This window comes from Coenobita brevimanus, chromosome 78 (genome assembly GCF_032717465.1).
Source record: "Coenobita brevimanus isolate Jiangsu-jjx chromosome 78, ASM3271746v2, whole genome shotgun sequence".
NCBI lineage: Eukaryota > Metazoa > Arthropoda > Malacostraca > Decapoda > Coenobitidae > Coenobita > Coenobita brevimanus.
Window position 1 is genome coordinate 2924915 of NC_137031.1, and position 27269 is coordinate 2952183.

Consider the following 27269-nt stretch of genomic DNA (forward strand, 5'->3'; position numbering starts at 1 on the left):
AACGTTTCTTTAATGAGCATCAGTAGAATACAACAAGCCAGTATTTTACGATGGCCAGTTCTAAGCGGATCAAACTTTGTCAGCGACCAGAAATGAATTTCGACACTAAAAGTATTTTGTATATGGAGGTATTCCAGTGCAACATTCCACCCAACAATCAATGCCCTGGCTTAATAATCTTTGGAGTCTTAGCATTTTGCACAAGCATGGTCGTAATTTTAGTGCATTTCGTATTTTCTGCATTTGATGACCTTTGACCCCTGACCTGGTGGTTATAGGTCATGCATGTACGAAATACACTTATAGCAGTCATTAACGTCTATAAGCATGAAAAGTTTCATTCGATTCCATCCACCCACCATGGAGCTAGGGAACTTGAAATCCACAGAATGGCACACCAGAGGTACAATCTCTAGGTGGCACTGCCAGCAACTGGAAGTCAGTTTCAACAATAATGCCATTTGCATCATGGAGGTACTCCAGTGCAACCTTTCACCCAAGAATCATGGCCCTGGCTTAATTATCTTTCGGAGCCTTAGCATTTGTGCAAGCATAGTTGCGATTTTAGCTATTTTCATCATTTATGCATTTGATGACCTTTGACCCCTGACCTGGCCAATGCAGCACATAGGTGTACAATAGAAAGTTGTAGTACTAGTCACTGTCTATAAGCATGCAAACTTTCATTCAGTTCCATTGAGCTGCTGGGGAACTAAGGAGGCATTTTTGAAAACTGGCACTGGTTGCTAGGAATGCTGAGGTCATTCTTCGCAGGGTTGCCACTCGAAAACTGGAGGAGAGAGGGGAAAATGGATGGCACACTTCCGATAGGGAATGACTCAAGATTACACCTAAGGAAGTCAAAACTTTCTACACCCATTACTAATGCTTCTACTGTACAGCTCCAACCGTGGAAAGTACGAAAAAAGCGGTTTTCGGCCTTTGCTAGGCATCGAGTAGTTTCCTAGCAACCAAAACCTTGCGGACACAGCTAGGTCATAGGCTGCTCATTGTGTCCAAGTTTGGTCAGAATCTGTTAATTCTGAAGGGTAGAAGTGCCTGACACAATTTGACAAGAAAGAAAGAAAGAAAGAAAGGAAAACGGGACTAACAATAAGGGCAGCATGGAGCTGGGCAATATACCGTTTTTGAAACAGGATGTGGAGGGCAGAGCTTCAGAACGATTCGTCTTCTATTTCAAAATGTAAAGCACAGTGGAGTCTCTCTCTCTCTCTCTCTCACACACACACACACACACACACACACACACACACACACACACACACACACACACACACACACACACACACACACACACACACACACACACACACACACACACACACATACACACTTAGATGATAAACAGGTATCATGATATTTCACGGGCTATACTGATCATTTACAGTATTGTCGAACTTCTGCTAAACGATACTTTGTGTATCGTGTAGCCAGTACAATATGCACAAGGACAATAATTCTGATCCAGCCTCATCAAGATACAAGCTTTCGTTACACGGAAAAAGCATACCAGTCCTTTGTTTTTGCAGTCTTCCTAAACAAACAAACAAAAAATAAAGTAAACTAAAGTCCTGGGATATTATGCAGAATAAAACTATTCTTGATCTCTGCATAGTGTGTAAACAGTCATTTTGTATGTACCACTTCACCCCATAACCAGTTGTATATGTATAGGTGGCCATGACATGACCTCTTTGGAACTTAATCCCAACTCAAACGTTGTTCTGTATTTCATCTAACTTACCTCGTATCTTATATTGTATTTCTCAACCCTGTTCCTGCATTTCATTCATGTTCTACCACTATTCCTGCCCCTTCCTTTCTGTTCACTGGCGTACTGTACTGTACATCCATGATTCATGGCACTGTTGTCCATATTTTTCATATTGCTTATTGTAAACCTGGTGAGCTTAATTCATTGTACCTTCCTTGCAGCAAAAACATAAGGTGGACTGCTGCCGTGTGTGGTCCTGCCCTCTACTACTACAGTTATGACTGGTCCCGCCGCCTGGTGGAGTGGATAGAAATTCATAGAGCAGTTGGATTTGGGCGAGTGTTTGTTTACAACACAGGCGTCCATCCCAACATGGAGAAAGTGCTTCAGTACTACGAGAAGGAGGGTTATGTCCACGTCACACACTACAGTTTCCCACCACCATACACTGATGAACCCAGTCTGCACAGGTACTGTTAAAAAATCGACTATATCTGCACGAATTCATCAATAGTTACGAAAGAACTCGACGTACTGTGCTGAACATCAAGTACTTTAATGATGATAGCAGTTTTGGCCCCTTTGTACACTGTATAATAATTCCAAGCCCTCATTGCAAGATATTAAGAATAAGTTGAATAAAATCGCCTGAAATTTTGAAAATTGACGCTAACGACTCCAAGGGTTACCCCTATACAATTGCCAGAACAGATAGTTGGTACTGTGGCTGGCACGTTTTGGTAGATGTGGCAGAAGTGTGTTTGTTTACATCATAGCTTCAGGGGTATGAATGGACTAGCAAATCCCGTTATCATGATCTGATCACAGTGTTTAATGTTAGCTCTTCATAAAGGTTAAGTACTTGGTATATAAATTATATGTATACATAATACATACATAGGAAATACATCTGGAGAACTCATAATATATAAAATTTGGACGAGTGATGTGTATTAATCATCTTAGTATGTTTGTCAAACTTGGTTCAGGCTACGTGAACCATGGATGCGCCGGAAGTCTTACTATTGGGCTTAGTTGGTTACGGCGTGGTATACCGACAATAAAACTTAAGTAAAAATACATTATAAACAAACATGCTCTGCAGAATTGTTTATATATATATATATATATATATATATATATATATATATATATATATATATCAGGCATGGAAGCAATTGAGTTCAAAGGATTCGAATGAATCCCACGTTCCGCGTGAGGTTCAATAAACAGATGATCGTACAAGAAAATGTTTGTTATTAAACAATTATTAATTTTACTGACGCGAAATTATAGTATGAAAAATGATATGACGAAGAAATTAATGCCCATATTAATGAAGCTCCATTTTCTACACCTTGAGAAACACCTCCCATTCCTTTACCTGTCTCTTCACACCTGCTACACGCATACACCCCGTCATCCACACCCAGCCATCCCCTCCCCCCCATCTCTCTCTCTCTCTCTCTCTCTCTCTCTCTCTCTGTCCTGTGTGTGTGTGTGTGTGTGTGTGTGTGTGTGTGTTTGTGTGTGTGTGTTTGTGTGTTGGTGTGTGTGTGTGTGTGTGTGTGTGTGTGTGTGTGTGTGTGTGTGTGTGTGTGTGTGTAGAAACTTGCAAGTCATCTGCCAAGTATGATGGCTGGGTGGGTATAGTGTTCCTCCTCGTAACATAGGGTTTGGGTGGAGTCACCCCCTCCCTACACTATTGCCATGTTTCCTAACCCTACGATGTATAACGCCTGTGGTTTGTGTAGTAGGAATGATACATAAACATAACTCATACTAATATAACTGTAATGAAAGTGCTGACATGTATCAAGGAAGAATAAAACTATTCTGCATACTATATTATACGATAATAGAGAAACGTGGCATAAAAATTTGGCAGTGTTGCTCTAAAAATATTCTAATTATTATTTACTTCCCCAACACTTCTAACATTGCTAATTAATTTAGCAAGTATAATTGCAAGAAAATTTGAAGGGATAAAAGTGGGAAGAGGCGATCCTTTCATAATTAAAATAAATATATCAAACAGCTCTGGGGTGGCAGCACTCACGCGACACGTGTTTGTGTGTACGCTGTGGGAGGTCACCAACCCCCTACGGGATTTAGGCCTATTGGGGAAACCTCTATAAAAAAAACGCGCCGTGACTTTTACCTCAAGGGTGGTGCGGAAATAAAGTCAAAATTATAATCCATACATAAAAATGGAAGTAAAAAACCATGGATGACACATAACAAAATCTAGCGAGAGAGAGAGAGAGAGAGAGCGAGTGAGACAGAATAATAATAATAATAATAATAATAAGTAAAACTTTATTTCCACTAAACAGTGGGTATTCTTATACATTATACAGTAGTACAGCATACAGTATAGAGAAAGTTCTATACACAATATAATACAAGTTGATACATATGGTGGAGAATAGTGACAGAGAGGTAAATGGTTTAAAAGGTGTGGGGACACTTAGGTTAAAAATAGATCAATTAAGGGATTTAGGAACGAAGGCAGTGGGAAGGATTAAGACAGATGGGATTGTAAGATTAGGGAGTTTGAGCAATAGGGTAGAATGTATGCTCTCAATAAAAGTATAGCAATTATCAACGGCTAATTATTATACAGGTGTTGATGGTGGGGGGTCTATATTTATAGGAGGTGTTGGTGGTGGAGGTATAGCGGGTGTTGTTGATGGGGGTGTTGTTGGGGGTAGGGGTATAGGGGGTGTTGGTGGCAGGGGTAGAGGGGGTATTAGAAAAACGGAGATCACAAGAGGGAAACAGTGTCAAGGTCATCGCTGATGGAGAGGTCAGCTCGGAAACGTGGCAACAGTGCAGGGAGGGGGTGACTCCACCAAAACCCTACGTTTCGATCTGTCAGACTATAGTATGCTGGGTCAAGGGAGGGTAGGGAGGATGAGCAAGGGTGATGGGTTAGATGTGTTGGTGAGACAGGACGGTCGTTTCTTCTTTCTTATCATCCAGCTCTGAGCATAGGATTTAACAGTCCGTTCCTTGGGGCGGAGTTGGGTTAACAGATGATTGGGGTAGGTAATTGGCCTGGGTGAATTGGATGAGTGGGATGGGTGAGTGGGTGCCGTGTGTGGGCATGGTGGGTTAGTGCGTGGAGTGAGTGGGTAAGTGGACGTGGTGGGGGAGTGGGAATGTGGGTGAGTGAGAGTGTGGGTGACCAAGGTGGGTCTCTGGATTAGTGAGTGGGTGGGTAAATTGTGTGGGCGGGAGGACAAGGTGCATGAGGTGGCTTTGAGGGTGGGTAGGGTGAGTGGGACATTGGGTAGGTGGAGTGAGTATGGATGAAAAGATGACTGGATAGGAAGAGTGGGTAAAGTGAGCAGGGCAGTGGGTGTGTGGATGGTGTGGGTGGATAGGGAGAGGTGTGAGTGGGTAGGGAAGGTGGGTAGGTGGGTGTTTGGGTTGGTGCGTGGGCGAGGCCGGTTGGATAGGTTGGCCTGTGGGTGGGTGGGTACGTGCGTCTGTGGGTGGGAAGGTGGGAGTGGGTCGGGTGGGATGGGTTAGATTGGGTGATGGCGTGATTGGATGTGGAGGGTGGGAGGGCAGCCAGGGTGTGTGGGGAAGTGGATAATGGGAAATAGGTCAGTGGGGTGAGGAGGTCCGTAATAGTAGGTTTATATGAGAAATAGCTACGGGGAAGATTTGTGCATATAGAAAATAGACCCATGGTGAAAATTAACACATTCGGAATATTAGTCCAAGGGAAATATAGGTGTATGGAGAAAACTATAGTCTGACAGATCGAAACGTAGGGTTTTGGTGGAGTCACCCCCTCCCTGCACTGTTGCCACGTTTCCGAGCTGACCTCTCCATCAGCGATGACCTTGACACTGTTTCCCTCTTGTGATCTCCGTTTTTCTAATACCCCCTATACCCCTGCCACCAACACCCCCTATACCCCTACCCCCAACAACACCCCCATCAACAACACCCGCTATACCTCCACCACCAACACCTCCTATAAATATAGACCCCCACCATCAACACCTGTATAATAATTAGCCGTTGATAATTGCTATACTTTTATTGAGAGCATACATTCTACCCTATTGCTCAAACTCCCTAATCTTACAATCCCATCTGTCTTAATCCTTCCCACTGCCTTCGTTCCTAAATCCCTTGAGTGATTGTCTATTTTTAACCTAAGTGTCCCCACACCTTTTAAGGCCATTTACCTCTCTGTCACTATTCTCCACCATATGTATCAACTTAGTATTATATTGTGTATAGAACTTTCATACTGTATGCTGTACTACTGTATAATGTATAGAGAATACCCACTATTTAGTGGAAATAAAGTTTTATTATTATTATTATTATTATTTTTATTTCTCTCTCTCTCTCTCTCTCTCTCTCTCTCTCTCTCTCTCTCTCTCTCTCTCTCTCTCTCTCTCTCTCTCGCTAGATTTTGTTATGTGTCATCCATGGTTTTTTACTTCCATTTTTATGTATGGATTATAATTTTGACTTTATTTCCACACCACCCTTGAGTAAAAGTCACGGCGCGTTTTTTTTATGAGAGGTTTCCCCAATAGGCCTTTTTTTAAATCCTGTAGGGGGTTACATGTGACCTCCACAGCATTACACACAAACACGTGTCGCGTGAAATGCCACCCCAGAGCTGTTTGATATATTTATTTTAATTATGAAAGGATCGCCTCTTCCCACTTTTATCCCTTCAAATTTTCTTGCAATTATACTTGCTAAATTAATTAGCAATGTTAAGTGTTGGGAAGTAAATAATAATTAGAATATTTTAGAAACAACACTGTAAATTTTATGCCACGTTTCTCTATTATCGTATAATATAGTATGCAGAATAGTTTTATTCTTCCTTGATACATGTCAGCACTTTCATTACAGTTATATTAGTATGAGTTATGTTTATGTATCATTCCTACTACACAAACCACAGGCGTTATACATCGTAGGGTTAGGAAACATGGCAATAGTGTAGGGAGGGGGTGACTCCACCCAAACCCTATGTTACGAGGAGGAACACTATAGGTTCACACGGAGAATGTTCACGATTGATAATAGGTCTGTAGGGATGATAGGTCCATGGGGAAATAGGTCCATGAGGGATAATTATTCAGTGTTGGAACAGGTCTCTTGGGGGAAATAGGTGGGTTGGGGTTGACACCTACGGGTTCTGATGAAGGTGGATTGATGTGCTAGTTTTTATGAAGCAATTATTATCTTCTCAAACAACTCTACTCCACCAAAACACTGTTGTCATCTGGTGCGTATGTATAGATCCCATACTAACATCATCGTGAGGCAGAGTGGCTTATATGGGTCATTATAGAGGATGTTAATATGAATGGTTTATTACAGATAAGATCGAGGAGATTATATAGATTCGTCTGGTGCGAAAACACAAGAAGTGTAATATTATAAGGGCGTAATGTTGGTGGAGGGCTTAGAGGGTGTGAGATACAATTATGGTGACCAATAAGTGTGTGTGTGTGTGTGTGTGTGTGTGTGTGTGTGTGTGTGTGTGTGTGTGTGTGTGTGTGTGTGTAAGGCAATATTGCTGCTAAAGGACAGTATGGCAAGTACTGTCAGGTTTATTAATGGTGAAGAAGCGCATACATGTTTGTCATCGATGACGTAATATCCTTTGGATATACAGCAGATATGTCTATGTTTGGTTTTATCTTACCCATCGAAATACCGTCGGCTTTGAGCAGTCAGGCAGACTTCAGCACACATGCTACGCAGCACTGAAGGATGGGTTAGAATATGCATATCATGTGATCCGTTACAACGTACTACACCGACCATCTGTATGCAATGTGTTGAGGAGAAAATACGACAAACTGGAGACGGGGAGAGGGGAGAGTAGTTGGGGGCAAGGGAAGGAGAGTCAACTAGTCTGTTAAGATTGTTCTCTTTAACCGTTCGTCCCTTACCGATTAGTGTGTTAATGTGTTGAAGATACAAAAGCTAGAGTATACGTGAAGGAACGAATCACACACACTCCTTGCACGTTGTCAGACAAAACCAACAAAGTGGAGGTGAGAACACAGGAAATGACTAGAAGGGAGAAAAAAGAAAAGTCTTCCCCTATGGTGCAGAAATGTTTGCTTCTAGAATTATATATATATATATATATATATATATATATATATATATATATATATATATATATATATATATATGATGCCCATTGTGTTGAGGTATAACCTTTCATTCATTCAGTTAAATCCACAGAATTAAGTATGTATCAAGAAGGAAGACCCTGAAACTGCCACTCCTCTTCTTTCCAACTGGTATAAGGGTCGTACATTTGACACTACCCTGTGCCCTTGCCCCTTCACCATGCCCAGTGCCCTTGCCCCTTAACCATATCCAGTGCCCTTGCCCCTTAACCATATCCAGTGCCCTTGCCCCTTAACAATACCCAGTGCCCTTGCCCCTTAACCATATCCAGTGCCCTTGCCCTTTAACTAAATTCAGTGTCCTTGCCCCTTGACCATACTCAGTGCCCTTGCCCCTTGACCATACTCAGTGCCCTTGCCCCTTGACCATACTCAGTGCCCTTGCCCCTTGACCATACTCAGTGCCCTTGCCCCTTGACCATACTCAGTGCCCTTGCCCCATACATACCCAGTGCCCTTGCCCTTTAACCATACCCTGTGCCCTTGCCCCTTAACTATACTCAGTGCCCTTGCCCCATACATACTCAGTGCCCTTGCCCCTTAACCATACCCAGTACCCTTGCCCCTTGACCATACTCAGTGCCCTTGCCCCTTAACCATATCCAGTGTCCTTGCCCCTTAACCATATCCAGTGCCCTTGCCCCTTAACCATATCCAGTGCCCTTGCCCCTCCACCATGCGCAGTGCCGCCTGCTAAAAATAATAAACCCAAGTGGTGGAACACGGAAATTAAGTGTTTCCTACGGGCTAAAAAACTTAGCACACAAAATTTTTATCACAAAGAATCAAAGCGATAAAAATAAATATAATGTTCGTCATAAAAAAAAAAAAAAGCAAAGTAAGAAAATTTCTGAAACTCTCATTCCATGTATCAGTAAAGCCAGCCCAAAAGAATGATTCAGTTATATCAGAAGCAAGAATGTAATATCACCAACAATTAGCACCACTAGTCACAGATAATGGAGGGTATACAGAAAATGAAACAGAGATGGATGAAATTCTCAACACTTTCTTTGCATCCGTACTTACAATTAAATATACAGATGCCATTCCCACGGCTTTTCCTGTTACCGTCGAAGAGGGCAACATAATTAGGAACATTACTGTTAGCAAGAATGATGTACGGCTTGCCATCGGTAAACTCAAAGTGAGTAAACACCAAGGCCAAATAAAATATCTCTGCACATCCTAAAACCAACAGTGGATGAAATATCTAAGCCATTAGCTGAGCTGTTCAATAAATCACTAAGAAAGAGTAAGGTGCCTCGTGAATGGAAACTAGCAAATGTGACCCCGATATTCAAATTAGGCAACAAATCGCAACCAGAAAATTATCGGCCAACAAGTTTAACTTCGGTGGTCTGCAAATTGTTGGAACTATTCTCAAAGATAAGTTTGTTAAGCATTTAAGAATGAATAATCTCATAAACGATTCACAACATGGTTTTCGAAATAATCGCTTTTGCCTTACGACCCTCTTGGATTCTATGATGTATTCGGTATATATATATATATATATATATATATATGATTAAACCGGATCTGTTGACATTGTATATCTCGATATTCAAAAAGCATTTGGTAAAGTTCCCCATAAAAGAATGCTTCAGAAACTGAATGCGCAGAGGTTCAGAGGCAGTGTGCTTGGGTGGATCGGTAAGTGGCTTACATGACGTAAACAGAGGGTCGTAATAAATAATAAAGAATCAGACCGGAAAGATGTTATTAATGGTGTGCCACCGGGCCCAGTATTGGGTTTTGTTTTGTTTTTAATATTCATAAATGATACATATGAGGGTTTAATTTGTAAAATAACTCAATTTGCTGATGATACTAAAATTGGAAACAGAACAGGCAAATCATTACAGAGGCAGGCAATACAGAGAGACGTCGATTGACTTTGACTGGGCCCAGCCTTGGCAGATGGACTTTAATACTAATAAATGCAAAGTGCTAAACATCGTAAACTGAAATGGAAAAGTCACTTACACCATGATCATTATTCAACCAGGTAATGTCAGTCATGACAGAAACTTAGGAATTATAATAACAATTGAACTTAAACCAAGCAAGCAGTGTACGGAGGCTGGTAAGAAAGCCAACAAAATAACTGGATTCATTGGTAGAGCGTTCGAATATAAATCAGATAATAATACTATCATCCTAATCTTATATAATTCTTTGGTTCGCCCACGCTTAGAGTATTGTGTCCAGTTCTGGTCGTCTTATTACATAAAAGATATAGAGAAACTTGAAAGAGTATAACGAAGGGTGACCAAAAATATACCTAGATTGAGAAACAAACCATACGAGGAGCTTCTATAAGCCCTGAATCTCTTCAAACCTGACTAAACGCAGATTACGAGGATATTTAATTCAAATACTGTATTTAAAATATTCAAAGGACACGATAACATGGCTGTCGATAAATATTTCACAATTGATCATTCGAATTATACTAGAGGGAATGGGCATAAAATAAATTGGCAAACGGTTCCAGCTTCATGAAGCTAAGTATTTCGCCTTGAATAGAGTTGTAAATATATGGAACAAATTGCCATCCAGTGTAGTAAACTGTGATACAGTACTAACCTTTAAAGGTCACTTGGATAGGTATCTGTCTTCTGTCTCCCAGCTTACTATGTTTACTCCAGAATAAAACTCTTTGTGTGTGTGTGTGTGTGTGTGTGTGTGTGTGTGTGTGTGTGTGTGTGTGTGTGTGTGTGTGTGTGTGTGTGTGTGTGTGTGTGTGTGTGTGTGTGTGTGTGTGTGTGTGTGTGTGTGTGTGTGTGTGTGTGTGTGTGTGTGTGTGTGTGTGTGTGTGTGTGTGTGTGTGTGTGTGTGTGTGTGTGTGTGTGTGTGTGTGTGTGTGTGTGTGTGTGTGTGTGTGTGTGTGTGTGTGTGTGTGTGTGTGTGTGTGTGTGTGTGTGTGTGTGTGTGTGTGTGTGTGTGTGTGTGTGTGTGTGTGTGTGTGTGTGTGTGTGTGTGTGTGTGTGTGTGTGTGTGTGTGTGTGTGTGTGTGTGTGTGTGTGTGTGTGTGTGTGTGTGTGTGTGTGTGTGTGTGTGTGTGTGTGTGTGTGTGTGTGTGTGTGTGTGTGTGTGTGTGTGTGTGTGTGTGTGTGTGTGTGTGTGTGTGTGTGTGTGTGTGTGTGTGTGTGTGTGTGTGTGTGTGTGTGTGTGTGTGTGTGTGTGTGTGTGTGTGTGTGTGTGTGTGTGTGTGTGTGTGTGTGTGTGTGTGTGTGTGTGTGTGTGTGTGTGTGTGTGTGTGTGTGTGTGTGTGTGTGTGTGTGTGTGTGTGTGTGTGTGTGTGTGTGTGTGTGTGTGTGTGTGTGTGTGTGTGTGTGTGTGTGTGTGTGTGTGTGTGTGTGTGTGTGTGTGTGTGTGTGTGTGTGTGTGTGTGTGTGTGTGTGTGTGTGTGTGTGTGTGTGTGTGTGTGTGTGTGTGTGTGTGTGTGTGTGTGTGTGTGTGTGTGTGTGTGTGTGTGTGTGTGTGTGTGTGTGTGTGTGTGTGTGTGTGTGTGTGTGTGTGTGTGTGTGTGTGTGTGTGTGTGTGTGTGTGTGTGTGTGTGTGTGTGTGTGTGTGTGTGTGTGTGTGTGTGTGTGTGTGTGTGTGTGTGTGTGTGTGTGTGTGTGTGTGTGTGTGTGTGTGTGTGTGTGTGTGTGTGTGTGTGTGTGTGTGTGTGTGTGTGTGTGTGTGTTCATATTATATTTTCACTTTAGTTTTATTGTCTCTACCATGCCTGAACCAACTAAGCTTAATAAGAAGACTTCTGGCGTCAGTTGCTTCAGTGCACCCAGGGTTCACCTAGTCTGAACCAAGTCCGAAACACTTGCTGAAAAGATTTATACACATAACTCGTTTAAATTATATATTATGGGTACTCAAACTGAATTTCTTATGGATGTATTATGGATACACATACTTTGCCGGCCTAATACTTAGCTTATGCGAAGAGAGAAACACTGTGATCATATCATGATAACGGGGTTTGCCAATCACATCATAGCCCTGAAGCTTTGATCTGAAAAAACACTTCTGTAGGGAATGGACTGTAGCACCAGTCGAGCAGGGCGGTACTCCCGAGGTGAATGGTAAGCTGGTGGCAGGTAGAGGTGGAGCTCCTGTTTCACAAGCCCTCAGGGCCTATTCCTGACCATCTCCCTTTGCTGAACATTCTTAGTGTTTTCATTAACACACAGAGTTGGCCAGCATACTCTCATAATACCTCTTCCTTTAACAGTCTACACCACGTTACAGTCACATTAGATATCGCACATTCTATATCCATTCCCACTTAGCAGTGACCGCTGCAGTAATATCAGCAAATTCAGTAGTATCTAAGGTAGTGCTGGCGGCGTAGGGACCTCCTGGTCGCAATCAAAATGACTGTGCCGACAGCGGCTGTTGCAAACACTGTTCATACTCGTCAGCAGAGAAGCGCAGGTTTGGCCTTACGTTTCAGTATTATCCGTTGTCTTAGTGCCAATCTGAATTCCGTTCACATTTTCCTTCAATCCAAATATACATTAGTTTTTGTGGTTACCATCTCCTCACAGACTTCTGTAACAAGGGTGGCACTTGTTATATCAAATCTGAATTTGAAGTTGACACTGTTTTGAACTTTATTTCAGCCAATTTTGATTATTCACTATAAAAACGGTAGTTGAGGGTATTCTGAGGGATGAACAGGCTGGTTTTTAGAAAGGGACGTGGTTGCAATGATCAGTTCTTTATAGTTAGGCATTTGATGCCGCAAGTTAATGAAATGAGAGTACCGTTAAGTCTTTGTTTTGTTGATTTTGAAAAGGCTTTTGTTAGTGTTTCGAGAGAGACTATGGGGAAGATCATGAGACATTATGGAATACCAGAAGAGTTTGTGAGGGTCATTATGAACATGCATGAGGACACATTTTGTAAAGTGATGGTTCATGGTTGTCTGAGTGATTCGTTTGAAGTCAAGTCCGGAGTAATTCAAGGTGGTGTTCTATCGCCTTTACTATTTATATTGGTCATTGATTACATTATGAAACGTGTTGGAACAGAAACCGGTGCAGGTATACTTTGGGGAGAGAACAGGAAACTTTTGGATTTAGATTATGCAGATGATATAGTTTTGATTTGTGATGGGCCAGAAGAGATGCAGAGAGTGTTGGACTGTTTGGTGAGTGAAGGTCGCAAGGTGGGTTTGGTTATTAATTGTGGAAAAACTGAAATAATCAATATGAATATGGAAAATGCGCAGGAATGTGTAATTGGAGGTATGGTTGTAAATCAAGTTGATAGGTTTGAATATTTAGGTACTTATTTAGCCAAGGATGGTTCTTTGAACTTTGAATTCGAGGAAAGGTTAAAGAAGGCTAATCAGGCAATGGGAATGCTTAAAAATATTTGGAATAATAACAATTTTTCTGTGCATACAAAAATCAAACTTTATAAGGTAATGGTTAGGAGTATCTTAATTTATGGACACGAGTCTTGGTACAGCACAGTGACTATGGAAAATAAATTCTTGGTGTTTGAAAACAAAGCACTTAGAAGAATATTAGGAGTTAAAGTGGTGGGAAAGGATACCAAATAGTAGAATTAGAGAAATAACGGGAGTGCAGCCGGTCGATGAATATGTTAGGTTCTCACGATGGAAGTGGCTAGGACATGTGTATAGGAGACAGGGAATAGTACGAGGTACACCAGGGTGGGTGGCACTTGGTAGGAGAGGTAGAGGAAGGCCAAAAGAGACGTGGGTGAGGACAATGAGACGGGAAGCTGGAGATGAGTGTTGGGGAGATCTTGAGGGGTTAGCACAAGATAGGATGTGGTGGTGTGAGTTCATCGAGGCCCTATGCATCCCCGAGGGTGCCACAGGAAATGATTGATTGATTACCAAATATATCTGTGGAGTTTATCGCATCCTCAAGTCTTCTTCAGAACCCAGTGAATTTGACTCCATATCCATACAGTTGACTAACCTTAACCTCACCCGCACCACTGAAATTACCGCTTTGGGTGATTTTAACGTCCATAATGTAGAATGGCTGTTGCATTCTGCCAGGACTGACGATACAGGTCTATAATGCGAGCTGTTTGCAGAATCGTTTAATCTCACGCAACTGGTAAAGCAGCCAACCAGAATACCAGATAATCCTGACCATAACGCCTATCTCTTGGACTTATTCTTGACAAATAATCCAGATCAATACAGGATAGAAGTACTGTCACCACTTGGATTCTCCTACCACAGATTTATCAAAGCCGCATTAGTCGGTTCTCCCTAACCCCCCCGTTCTGAACCTGTCAGAGTGACCAAATAGCACTTTGACAGGGCAGACTGGGATGGATTTAGAAATTATATAGTTTGCTGATTTTCCATGGCAGTCTCTCTTCTCAAGTGACATCAGTTTGACTCAGTCCCACATTAATGACTTAATACTAGCTGGTATGGAATTGTTCATACCCAGTCAACAGTTCACTAAAAGATCGGACTCTCCAAAATGGTTTGATAGCAATTGAGCCAGAGCAACGACCCAGAAGTCCTGAGCACATAACTCTTACTTAAAATCAAAAGCATCTGAATCGCTCATTCAGTTAAAAATTGCTAGAAATCATGCAAAAGCAGTAATATATCACGATAAATCAAAGTTTCTTCACAACCAAGCTTCGAAACCATTAAATAATCCTAATGACAAGAGAATATTCTGATCAACTCGCATTTCTTACAATAATAACTTTAACAAGTCAGCGTCCATTCCCCCATTAAGATCTTTAGATGGTAATGCTATAAATGACCCGCATACAGTTGCAAGAAATTCTATTTTCGAGGAAGTCAGCCGGAACGTCTCTGTATTAGAACTTGGTTCTCCCGAAATTCCACTTAAGATACTGACTAGATACATAAAATCCATCCTGGACAATTTACCAACTAACAAAGCTCTAGGTTCAGGTGGCATTCCTCCAACTGTTTTGAAAAAATGTTCCTGTTCTGGCTAAATTACTCAGACTATGTATAAGTACTTCTTCATCCCCTAATTATTGGAGAGAAGCCAATATTCACCATATTCCGAAGAAAGAAAGTTCCGCTAACTCATCTGATTATAGACCAATAGCTGTCACATCTTCTCTTGGTAAAATATTTGAGATTATAATTGTAAGAACATAGTCAAACTTCATGAATACACCAACTTAATTAGTGATATACTGTATGGTTTTCGCCATGAAAGATTCACCGTTGATATATTCAATCTCCTGACTCATACCATCCATCAGTCAATTGACCACCATGGAGAAACTCCTGCAGTAGCCCTTGATATTTCTAAAGCCTTTGACAGAGTGTGGCACCGTTCCTAGCTATCGAAACTTCCTTACTATGGTATATCATCGTTTGTTACTCTGAGTTCCTCATATCTCAGCAACAGACAGATAAAAGTAGACGATGTATACTTCAATTTCCACACGATTTATGCCGGCGTGCTATAAGGATCAGTTCTGGCTCAAGCCCTATTCCTAATTCACAGTAACGATGTTTTATGTGTTACCCATAATCCAGTCCATTCATATGCAGATGGCTCAACACTACACAGTTCATTTACACTTAAACATCCATTCACTAAGTTTAATGTCTAACTCACAGCTCAGCACAGCAATCTCCATAAATCAAGACTCATCTAAGATCACTGAATGGAGACAAAACAACATTGCCTTATTTAATGCTAGGAAAACCAAATACACTATTTACAATTTACTAACAGATATTGCCTGATCCTGTATTACCTTCAATGCTGCTAATATTCCTAACTCTAAAAGTATTGAAATTCTCGGTGTTTCACTTAACAGGGCCCTCAGCTGGACCTCTCTTGTTAGATCACTTGCTAAAACCACCTTAAAGAAACTTGGATTATTGTATTGAGTCCGTAACTTCTTCATTGACGAGCAGGTACCCATAATTTGCAAGAGTCATGTGCATATCTAAGCCGGAATATTGCTCATCCTTGTGGAATGGATGTGGAGAAGCTACACTAAAACAACTAGTCAAATTTTGGAACAAAGTTGTTAGAATTATTAACAACCCTACTGTTACAAATGAACTACCTCCCCTACAGGTAAGAAGGAATGTTGCCTCCCTTGCATTCTTTTACAGATACTTTTATGGCAAATGCTCAGACGAAGTTGCATCTATTGTGCCACCTCTCCATGCAACTGGCAGCGCTCATGTCTTTACTGCCACACTACCATATTGAAGAACTTCTGCCTATCAAAATTCTTTTATTTCCCGAACTGCATCACTTTAGAACTCGCTTCCACAAAGTAGTTTCCCCCCAAACCTCAACCTACGGCTGTTCAGCTCCAAATGTTACAGATTCTTTATGAATGGATGACACCTGTAATCTGGTGTATGGATTATTCTTTTTTTTAATCATTTGTTTATCTTTCCTCTGTTCTGTTATTAAAAAAAAAAAAATGCTGTCATATCTGCCAAAAGGAGCCAGCCGCTGTACCAGTTATCAGTTCTAGTAACTGTACATGTGGTTGTATATAAAAAGGAACCTAACCACTGTTACGGTATACCAGTCTTCATAGCAGCACAATTCATCAGAAATCATATTGCATGGGTGTATTTTCACATTAACGTTCACTCCAGTCCAGTTGTTAGGTATCTGGTAACTGGAGTGAAGCAAACATACTCGTAAAGACAATCTTAAACACAACTTAAGCATAAGAAGTTATTAATATGACTTCCGCTTTCATTTCTTTTGAAGGTTGTGGACAGATGTGGAAAGACACAAGCTGTTTGCACAAGAGAATATTTTCTACACAGACTGTCCATTACGACATATGCACCAGTACCGTTACCTCGCCCACCTTGACGCCGACGAGCTGTCAGTTCTCAAACAACACCACTCCTACACTGACTTCATCCAGCGTCTCCGGAAAAAGTGAGGGCAGTATTGTTAAGACTGAGGACGCCAAGTTGTGGACAAGCCCATAGTTTTTTTTATAATAATTTGAAGCGTGTGATAATGGCAATACATGTCTGACTTTTTTGTATCCTTGTTGACAGTTCTCGTTAATGTGGCATGCAGATTGATTGTGTCTATTATGGCCATCAAAAATTATGATCTCTCACCTCTGTGCAGTCAGTTCTAGTTATTGCATTGTGTCATTCCTTTCCATATGGAACCTAGGAAGCAGAGAGTTGAAACTAGACTATGCATCTATTTCTTTACTCATCGTCTAATTATAATTTATGTGGTACTCAGGCACCATTTATTTGTACTACTACGAACTAAAAGAAGACTCAAAATTTATGAAGATGGGTAAACAGTAACTCGCTGGAACACCAGCTACAAATATATTCCTATACACGAACATTCCAGCAAGGCTGACCTTGAACTTTGGTCTTCCCCTTTCACCACCTTATCCCATATTTTTACAGGGTCATTTTCCATACGAAAGTTCAATATTATTTGGTAAAATGTTCTTTTTGATTCTACTGGGGAACTCGCAAATGAAGCCAAGGAGCTTAAAGGGGGAAAATTCTGAGCTGTGATCACATAATTGGAATCAGTTTCCATACTAAGGTTCAAGAGTCCCTCCATGCCTTGGAATGTATATGTACACTTGATGTGGGAAATGGGAGCCTGCAGGGAAACACAGATATACGTTTCAGCATTTTGTACCACATTCGAAACCAGATGAGTCCAGTTTTGATGGGAGAGGTTGTGTCACTGTCCTAAAATTTCTATCTTCCCACCCTAGTCATTTTCAGGCATTCAGAGAGGCAATAGGTTTGTGTCTGATGAGTATACTACTTCCCTAAGTGTTATCGGCATTAGACACAATGAAGTAAAAAATACATGGAATAATGGTTATTTAAGAGCATTTAGAGACTGCCGTGATAATTTTGCAATTAGTATTGATGTTTTCAACGTTCTTGTGAGCATAAACATAAATTTCATGTTGTACAAGTACTTTGTAAAAATAATAAAATGTATGAAGATGTAGAGGTGGCACTGTGCCCAAAACTACTGGGACAGTGTCGAAGCAGTAAAATGACATTTAATCCCATCCCTACATCTCTCCGTTTTTTTTTTTTTTTTTTTTTCATTTCATTTTGTACTGCTGGTTTGGTTGACAAGTATACCATTATCACGACAAGTTTGGGGTACATTTATGCTACGCCATAATTCGACATGCTGAAGCAGAAAAAAATAAAAATAAATAAATGGGACTGCATGTTGGTTTACTGCCTCAACCTTGTTCCGATAGTTTTTGGTGCACTGCCATCCCTACATCTTTATACATTTTATTATTTTTAAATTTTTTTTCACTAATTTCTTCATGCCTCTGTGTAAGAAACCTTTGAAGGCTTCTGTAAGTTATCTGACTTCCGAGCGTCTTAGTAGTGAATGGCTTAGTGACAGATTTTACTTACACGTTCCAGTTCGAAAAGTCCCTCTTGAGGTGAATAATATTATCTGGAGAAAATAACAAGAAGCACTGAGAGTGCAACAACCATGCCTTATGATCAGCTTATGACTGAACTTTTGACCTAGCTCCGCGATCTTGATCTTTGATTGTTTTCAAACTCTAATTCATCCGTGCGTGACCGTGAACTCCACTCCTAGAAGCTGTTTAAGTTGACCTTGCCCTGTGACCTTGATCTTTGTCTTATTTTCATCTACATTAAAATTCATGACCCTATATTGTTCATCGAATTTAATCCGAATTAAATAAAAACTTTTAGAGTTAAAAGGTGAAAGTTTGACCCTGTCCCTTGACCATACATTTTGGTGGGTTGTTCTACAAAATCAAAACACTTTACCCTTTTCTCTTCCTTTAAAATCTTATTAAAACTGTAAAAGTAACCTATTCCCGACTTTTGACCTGCTTTTGGCAATATCTACCGTGCTTCCGACCCAGTGGAAAGTAAAACCTCTTTGTGATAAAGCCAAAGTGGCCAATTTCCCATTCTAGAGGTACAAGGGTAGAAGAAACAAGAAGAAAAAATATATGGAGACCGGGATTTTTTTCTATTGTAGTTTAACGTGTTAGCAGTATGTTTGAAGTACTCGGGGAGATGGCTTAGGTATAGAGAAGCATTAAGAGTAAGGTGAGTAACGGATGGAAACTAAAAATAGTCAGAGAGGAATGAAAAAATTACCATAAATATTACCTTTCAAGAGATGTATATCGGATATGTTTTCAGTAATCTAGAATAATATTTTAGAAAGGCAAAAATGCTATTTGGTGATTTTTGTATATTTTTGCGAATTTTCAGAATCTGTCTAGTCCTACAATTGTCCATCAGTTTAACTGAAATTATTACCATATACAGTACACAGTAGTCCCCACATAAAGCATCACAAAAATAATCCCAAATTTTCAATAAACGTTTCAGTATTCAGAGAAAAAGAAATAAAAATCAGTAAAAAATATTTCTTCAGTAGTTTGAACATTTCCCATACCCCCAAAACGTTTTCGTTTTCCGTTTTCCTTTTTAAAGGCTCCAACATGCTTGCATGTGTCGGCCTTGGTCACCTAATGGCGGCTCTCCATGCTGCACGATCCATTGCAGCCTCCCTGTTCAGTCCCTTAACTCTGAGGTCACACTTAATGACCTCGTACCATGTCTTTCTCGGTCTACCCCTCATAACCCCACCCCAAATATTAACACTTCTCACCTTGCTCACCCAATTATCATCCCCCATCCTCTCCACATGTCCAAACCATCTCAATCTACCTCTCCTCATCACAGCACCAGTACACTCCAGTCCCATCCTACCTCTCAACTCTTCCATCGTAAACCCCGCCCCTCCAGGCCTTGGACGCAGGGACGCACTGCACATCCACCTAATCATTGTCATTTCTATGTCTAAGCCGGCGAATATCTTCCTCCTTCACTGCCCAGGTCTCACTACCATACAGCATTACACTCCTAACACATGCTGCATACAAAGACCCCTTAGCACGTAGGGAGAGTCCTCCCAATGTCAGGAGAGGCAAGAGCTCCCTGAACTTCTTCCAGCCACTTCTCACCCTAGCCACAGAGCTAGCTCCAGCCCCACCTCCAGCACACGACATGTCTCCCAAATAACAAAACTCTTCCACATGTTAGGACTCCATATTATAAATACAATTAATTATAGAAAACATGATAGATAGATAGATAAATAGGTAGATAGACAGAGCACCAGGCAAGCCTGGGAACGGGAAATGAGCTTGCAAGTGCAATTGAGGAAATGTTGACAATACACTGGAAGCAGCAAGTCAGGGGATGATATAGGTAGTGTGTCAGGGAGATAGCATATGAACAATGCCTAGTGACCATACACACACATACACACATACTCACACACAGATTTCTAGAACATTCCAACAACAGTGTAACACACGTGACACCACCCCTGCTACACCAGAATTTAGGAAGCAGAGCTCAGAAGGAGGCTAGGTATTGAAGCGACAGGTAGTGGAGAGAGTGAACAAGAAGAGGGGTCCAACTAGACTTAGTATATTAAGTCTCTGTAAGACATACCCTGCTCAACTTAAATTTTCTCTGAAGACAATAAATTAAGGTCAACTCCCTGTATTCATCTTTAACTCCTACTACAAGAAGCAGGAGTCACATTGGAGGCAGCGAACGTACGGACCTCGTCTACGAATCTACAGTGAATTTCTACAAAAGCAGGCGAGACTCTACAAGATTAGCTTCAGTTCTACAGAGAATTCCTACAAAATACAGCCTACGAGCCTACAAGTCTACAAAACAACTCTATAATCTTCACGTAACTTCAAGCAGCAGCAAGAAGAATAAAAACAAAACAAATAAAGAAAAAGAAAGACCAAAGCAACACGCACACAAAACCCCAACACTCTCTCCTGCCTACCTCCATCGCTGATGCAGAGGTCAAGATACACAGCAAAACAACGGAGCCACATTTATAACGCATCTTACTCACCTTTCTTCATCCAGGTTACGCATCGCTACTCAGTTACTCACCACAGCTACCAGTGTGGGAAGCCGACGTCACCATGTGTTTCTGCTGAGATGACATCACCACGCGAGTTTGCTGACATAAGGCCACTCCAGTCAACGTGTGACCGACACCAGGCACTTCTCACCTACTACTCATTACTCATTATTCACATAGCTCCCACTCATACTCATTTATTTCCACAATATTGAGTTGGAAATTCGACGTTCTATGCTGAGGTTTGCCTGTGACTACAGCTGTTAACCACCACAAGCACCAGGCCATGGAATTTCCTGAGTAATATCGTCCATCAACACAGCCCTAGAATTATCAAGAGATCTTCAATCAATCCTGCATTTTTCTTCCGAGATCGACAGTTGCATCGACACGCCTCTCCGATCTGTATCAAGTGGGTGAAATTATACTTACTCATTTCTTCTCAGTGCTAAAATTAGGTATATTCAACTCCTTTACTTATTTCTATATATACACTTATACACTCACTATCTGTCATTTATTACAACTCATTTACTCATCTATTTTAGTTAGGACATAAACAAAAGGCGTATTTCATAACACCATACCTTAATGACAGGGATATTTTTGCCACCACCCACGTTACTACCAGATGAAACACAATTAGCTCCAACAACGGATTCACAATTAGGAGAGCACCAAGGCAACACACCCATTGTACAAAATTCAACACAAACTAAAGATCAAGAAACAAATACATCAGTTCTAGATGATGAGTGGGAAACCCCCTCTGACGTAGCAAGTGAGGACTTTGTTGCTGACTTGCACACGTATGTCAACATACTTAACAGGGTTCACCGTTCCGGCCGAACCTATTCCACCATTCCCTCACACAACGATAAACAAGCCCAAGTTAAATTAACAGAGCAAACAGTGAAAATGAATTACATAACAAATACCGCGGATCAAACATCCCCACCTCATGTTTATGTTTACCATGAAGATAAAACTGTCCCTAAATTCTCTGGCACAGAAAAAGATCGTATTGACGTCATTTCGTTGGTCAGTCAGTGCGAACAAATCTTTATCAAGCAACACATCCTCGATGAACAAGAGAAAATTGCCATTTTTTCATCTTGCATAAGCCAGGAAAGATGTCCAGCAAGCAATTTACTGAGATCAGATAAGCTCCTCAAGGCTAGGACATATGATGAATTTAAAACTGAATTTTTGAAGAAATTTTCTGGAGGTATGAACTTCTTGCCAGGTATAATTCCAGAATTACATAAGATTGTAGATCTTGTAAGGGAGCACACTACAAACCTTGTGCTCAGTGAAATAACTGCTGATGTCTCCACAATCAAAAGAACATTGTTAGTTACTCTGGAAAACTCAAATTGGATAACAGATGATGGAAAGATGTCCCCAGACCTCGTCGTGGACATCATTGGTTATGTAGTTGCCTTGTGTAAATTACCTGATAGGACCCTTAAGATCGCCGAGACGATCGCGTACACCCCAGGCATGTGCTTACTAGACTTAATGAACGAGGTAGAGATGCAGTGCAGTAAAGCAGGTATGGTCGACACACCCGCACATTCTAGTAGAATGAGAGTACCTGAGACAGTATCAGCTGTGAAAACATCTACATCGACCCCAAACAGAAAACAAAATCGATCGCGACCCGAAAGCAGGCAGAGCAAACAACTAAACGTGTCCAGGGTTCGATCACAAACACCAGGCTACAGGCAGTTTCATAAGTTTACGCACAGCCCGAGCAGATCTCGCGCCACAAACAACACTACATATGGGAAGTCACCTCGTAGGTCACAGTCAAGAGACAGGTCCATTCTATGTCATTATTGTGCAAAACCAGGACACACAAGGTATGAATGCTTTACCAAAACAAAAGAGGATAGACAAAAGACACAAGGATTTGGTCCTTACTGTAGGCATCATAGATACCAAGGGCACTGGACCAGTGATTGCAAAACAGTAGAAAAAATTGTGTCTATGTTCAAATCGGAGGAAGACCAAGTCATGACAAAAAACGAACAAACGTAAAGAAAAGCAAGTCTAAAATTCACATAGGAGGCATGTTGGGAAATGAGTGTATCTTGATACCAGCTGTATGTGAGGATCAAAACGTTTCCTTATTTTTAGACACAGGCTCTCCAGTGAACTTAATAGCACAAGAAGAAATAAATAGAATTCTTAAAAATAAGAAGAAAGTAACTTTTCTGGAAGAAGCTGATTTAGATTTATATACGGTAGATGGAAAAAAAAATTACAGTAAAAGGTATGATAAGGTTAAATATCAGTTTCACAGAGACTACAAGACCATTCTCTTCATTTTTCTATATCGTTGAGAACTTAGCAATTAAAGCTATTATGTTACTTGGCTTAAGATGCATGAGAGCAGAGAACATAACTTTACTCCCACAAATGAATGGAATAGACTTTGACAATGAATTCATAGAAGAAATACCATCAGAGCCCTCACCGATTAGTAAGAGAGAACCAAAAAGAATTGGTAATATTAAAAGCTTAAACAAACATACACAAACAGATGAGTGTATAGATCCACTCCCACCACCAGCCCCAGCCTCCAGAATTAGACACCCAGATAACAGTACTGATTTATCAGTTTTTCCCGCCCATCTCACCAATGATTTAGTTATACCACCTAATTCCTATATGAAAGTTACCATAAAGAGCAAATTACGGAATAGTACTGTTCTTGTCTTAGAAGAATTATGTAAAGTAAAGGGATTGTCAGTAGAAAACGCATTATGTCAGATGAACAACGAAGTGCAAACTCAGATATTCATAATTAATCACATGAATGGGGAAGTTCAGTTGAAAAAGGGGACTTGCATAGTTAATATTGAACAATGTCCCGCCCCTGTGAAGGAAATAGTTATAGCTGGAGTGACACGTGAGATAAAATCTACGGATAGAGAAAGCATAAAAGAGAATTTAATTCACTCAGGTGAATTTGATGAAGAAAATGATTTGTTAACCCTGCTGGAAACACACAGGGACACTGTAGCATTACCCGGAGAACAATTAGGGTGTACTAACCTGATTAATCACAAGATTAATGTGCACCCAGAAACACCACCAATTTTCGTACCAGCCTACCGCATCCCACACTCCCAACGTACACTTGCAAATCAGTATGTCAATGAAATGTTAAAACTTGGAATGCCCCATTATTCTTCGTGCCCAAACGAAATGGAGAAATGCGTGCGGTAGTAGATTACCGTAAACTAAACAATTACACAATCCCAGACCGATTTCCTATGCCATTGCTAAGTGACGTTCTACAGAATATTGGACCGGAAAATAATATATTTCAACAATCGATCTACTAAATGGCTATTATCAAATACCGGTTGAAGAGGAGTCACGTAAATACACTGCCTTTTCCACAAATAGAGGACACTACCAATATACAAGGATGCCGATGGGACTGAGGACAGCCCCAGGCACATTCCAGCGTCTTATGAATTACGTATTGTCTGGAATTTTAGGATAAGGAATATTTGTTTATCTTGACGATATTATAATCGCAACGAAAAATATTACAGATCATCTCAAGAAATTAGACTTACTCTTACAAAAGCTTAGTGATGCTGGTTTAAAAATTAAGCTTTCTAAATGCAAATTGTGCTTTAAGGAAATAAATTTCTTCTATCTATATACCTAGGCTGCTTCCCCCAAGGAAAGGGGGGAATTAAGTTCTAATGGTATTCAGACACTGATGACAAAATACAGGCAGTGAGAGATTTTCCTGAACCCACTACGACTGACGAAGTTAGACAATTTTTAGGTCTAGCTGGGTACTATAGGTCATTCGTACCACAATTCTCTCATATAGCCTTTCCTCTATTCCAACTACTCAAAAAAGATGCTATAGGCCTATTCCAATGGGAAGAAGAACAAAAAAAAAAGGCATTTAACAATCTAAAAATTAAACTAACAAATGCACCTTGTCTGGGATATCCGGATTACACAAAATCATTTCTTATCTGTACAGACGCATCAGTTAAAGGATTAGGGGCTGTACTGATGCAGGAAGATAAAAGAGGAAAGAAGCAACCAATTGCATTTGCAAGCAGACAAACAAAAGGTGCAGAGAAAAATTATTGCACTACAGACTTAGAGGCACTTGCAGTGGTTTTTGCATTACAAAAGTTTCGAGATTTGGTATATGGTTACGAAATCCACTTATTCACCGACCATAAACCACTAGTGGGTATGTTTAAAGAAAAACTTCTCTCTGAGAGGAGAGCAAGATGGAAATGTACAGTTGAAAACTAAAATGTACAAATTCATTATATACAAGGTAAAATGAACATAGTAGCTGACGCATTATCTAGGAACCCGAACACAATTCAGGTCGCGGCATTAGATCTTAAAGGAAATATCCCAAACCACGATGATATCGCAAAAGCACAAAGATTTGACCCAATATGGTCTAAAGTTATACACAAGTTAGAAAGTGGAGATGACATACAATTACCCAAACTGCATGTCACACTCGAACAATTCACAATGGTCAATAATACATTATACAAGATCAACCCGAAACAACCAAAACGCCAAAGAACTACTAACCAGTTGGTAGTACCTAATGACATGATACCCCAAGTATTACGAACGATACACGATAGCCCACATGCAGGACATCCTGGAAAGGATAAGACATTCAAACAGGCCCATTTGTTATATTACTGGCCTTCATTATGAAAAGATATAAACAATCATATAGACAGATGCGAAACATGTGCAAAACACAAAGGATACCCAATCACACCTGCACCGATGGGTAATTACCCTGTACCACATCAACCATGGGACGTTGTCGCTGTTGATTTACTCAAGATGCCATTATCATACAATAATAACCAATACCTCCTCGTAGCAACGGATCATTTTTCCCGTTATGTCATTTTAGCTCCAATTAAAGATAAAACAGCAGAGACAGTAGCAAAGGCAATAACAGATAATGTAATATGTCGCTTTACTACCCCAAAGGTGCTAATAAGTGATAATGGAGGAGAATTTAATTCTGATATCTTACAAGAAATATGTAAACAGTACAACATCAAAAAGGTTAACGTTTTAGCCTATCACCCAGCATCTAATGGGTTAGTAGAGAGTCAAAACAAAAAAGTATTAGATGTGCTACGACACATTCTCAATGAAAATTATGCAAGCTGGGATGATTGGATTTTCAGAGTAGAAGCCTCAATTAATGGATCTATAAATAAATCCATAGGTGACACACCATCTATCTATCTATTGCCAGACGCCTCAATCCCGTTTGGGGTGGCCACAAACAAATCGCCTCCAAGTCGCCCTGTCCCCCGCCATTTCACTGCCCTGCTCCCAACTCACACCCCCCTCTCTCATATACCTCTCCACCCCATCCCTCCATCTCATCCTCGGCCTCCCCCTCCCTCTTTCCCCCTGCACCTCACTCACATACACTCTGTTCGTCAGTCTTTCACCCTCCATCCTCTCCACATGGCCAAACCACCTCAGTGTGTTCCTCATAACGCTTCCTATCACATCCACATCAACACCACAACGCTCCTTTATATCCTCATTCGTCAGCCTGTCTCTTCATGTGACTCCACAGGCTCCTCTTAAATAACTAATTTCCACTGCTCTCACTCTTGACTTGTGTCCTTCCAACAACGTCCAAGCTTCACTTCCGTACGTTAGAGTTGGTATCACAATACTGTCATGTAGTAACTTTTTCACTTCCATGCTCACTTCCCTGTTTCTTATCACTGCTTTCAAAGAACCAGCAACCTTTCTTCCCTGCTGTACCCTTTCAAGCACTTCACCCTCCAAACCTCCATCCTTACTCATCACACCACATTTCATTATATATGGGACAGATAAAAAACTACCATATGAGCTCCTAGAAGGTGACTGTCTGCCCATATACAATTACGATGATTAAACTCCGTTTACGTGAATTCCAGGACATACACAAAAGAGTCAAAAAACAATTAACGATGTCCAAGGAAGAAATGACGGAGGCATTTAACAGGAAGGCAAGAGATTCTCATATCAGCTTAGGAGACATTGTTTATGGTATCATTCATACGAGAGACAATAAATTATCCCCAAAATTTGAGGGCCCATACAGAGTAATTAACATAAAAGCAAACAAAGTTTTAATTAAGTCACTTTCAAGTGGCGAAGAGAAATAAGTTCATATTGACCCTTTAAAACGAGTTTCAAGGGAATTATCCCATAATTATTCAGCCTCGGATACAACCGAACAGGTGAACGTACCTCAAGAAACCAAGCAAGAACACAACAATGATTACAAAAAGAAATTAAGGTCATATACCAAACAATCGAACATAGGTG

The 27269-nt window shown here is 40.6% G+C and overlaps 1 protein-coding gene across 1 annotated transcript in view; it reads left to right on the forward strand.

Moving 5' to 3' along the window:
* LOC145408637 (uncharacterized) overlaps positions 1–27269 on the forward strand; it is a 56644-nt gene that overhangs the window by 18843 nt on the left and 10532 nt on the right. The window contains exons 4-5 of the mRNA XM_080279322.1: positions 1957–2205; positions 16683–16859. Of these exons, the coding sequence (XP_080135448.1) occupies positions 1957–2205; positions 16683–16859 (426 nt within the window). The remainder of the gene's footprint in view (positions 1–1956; positions 2206–16682; positions 16860–27269) is intronic.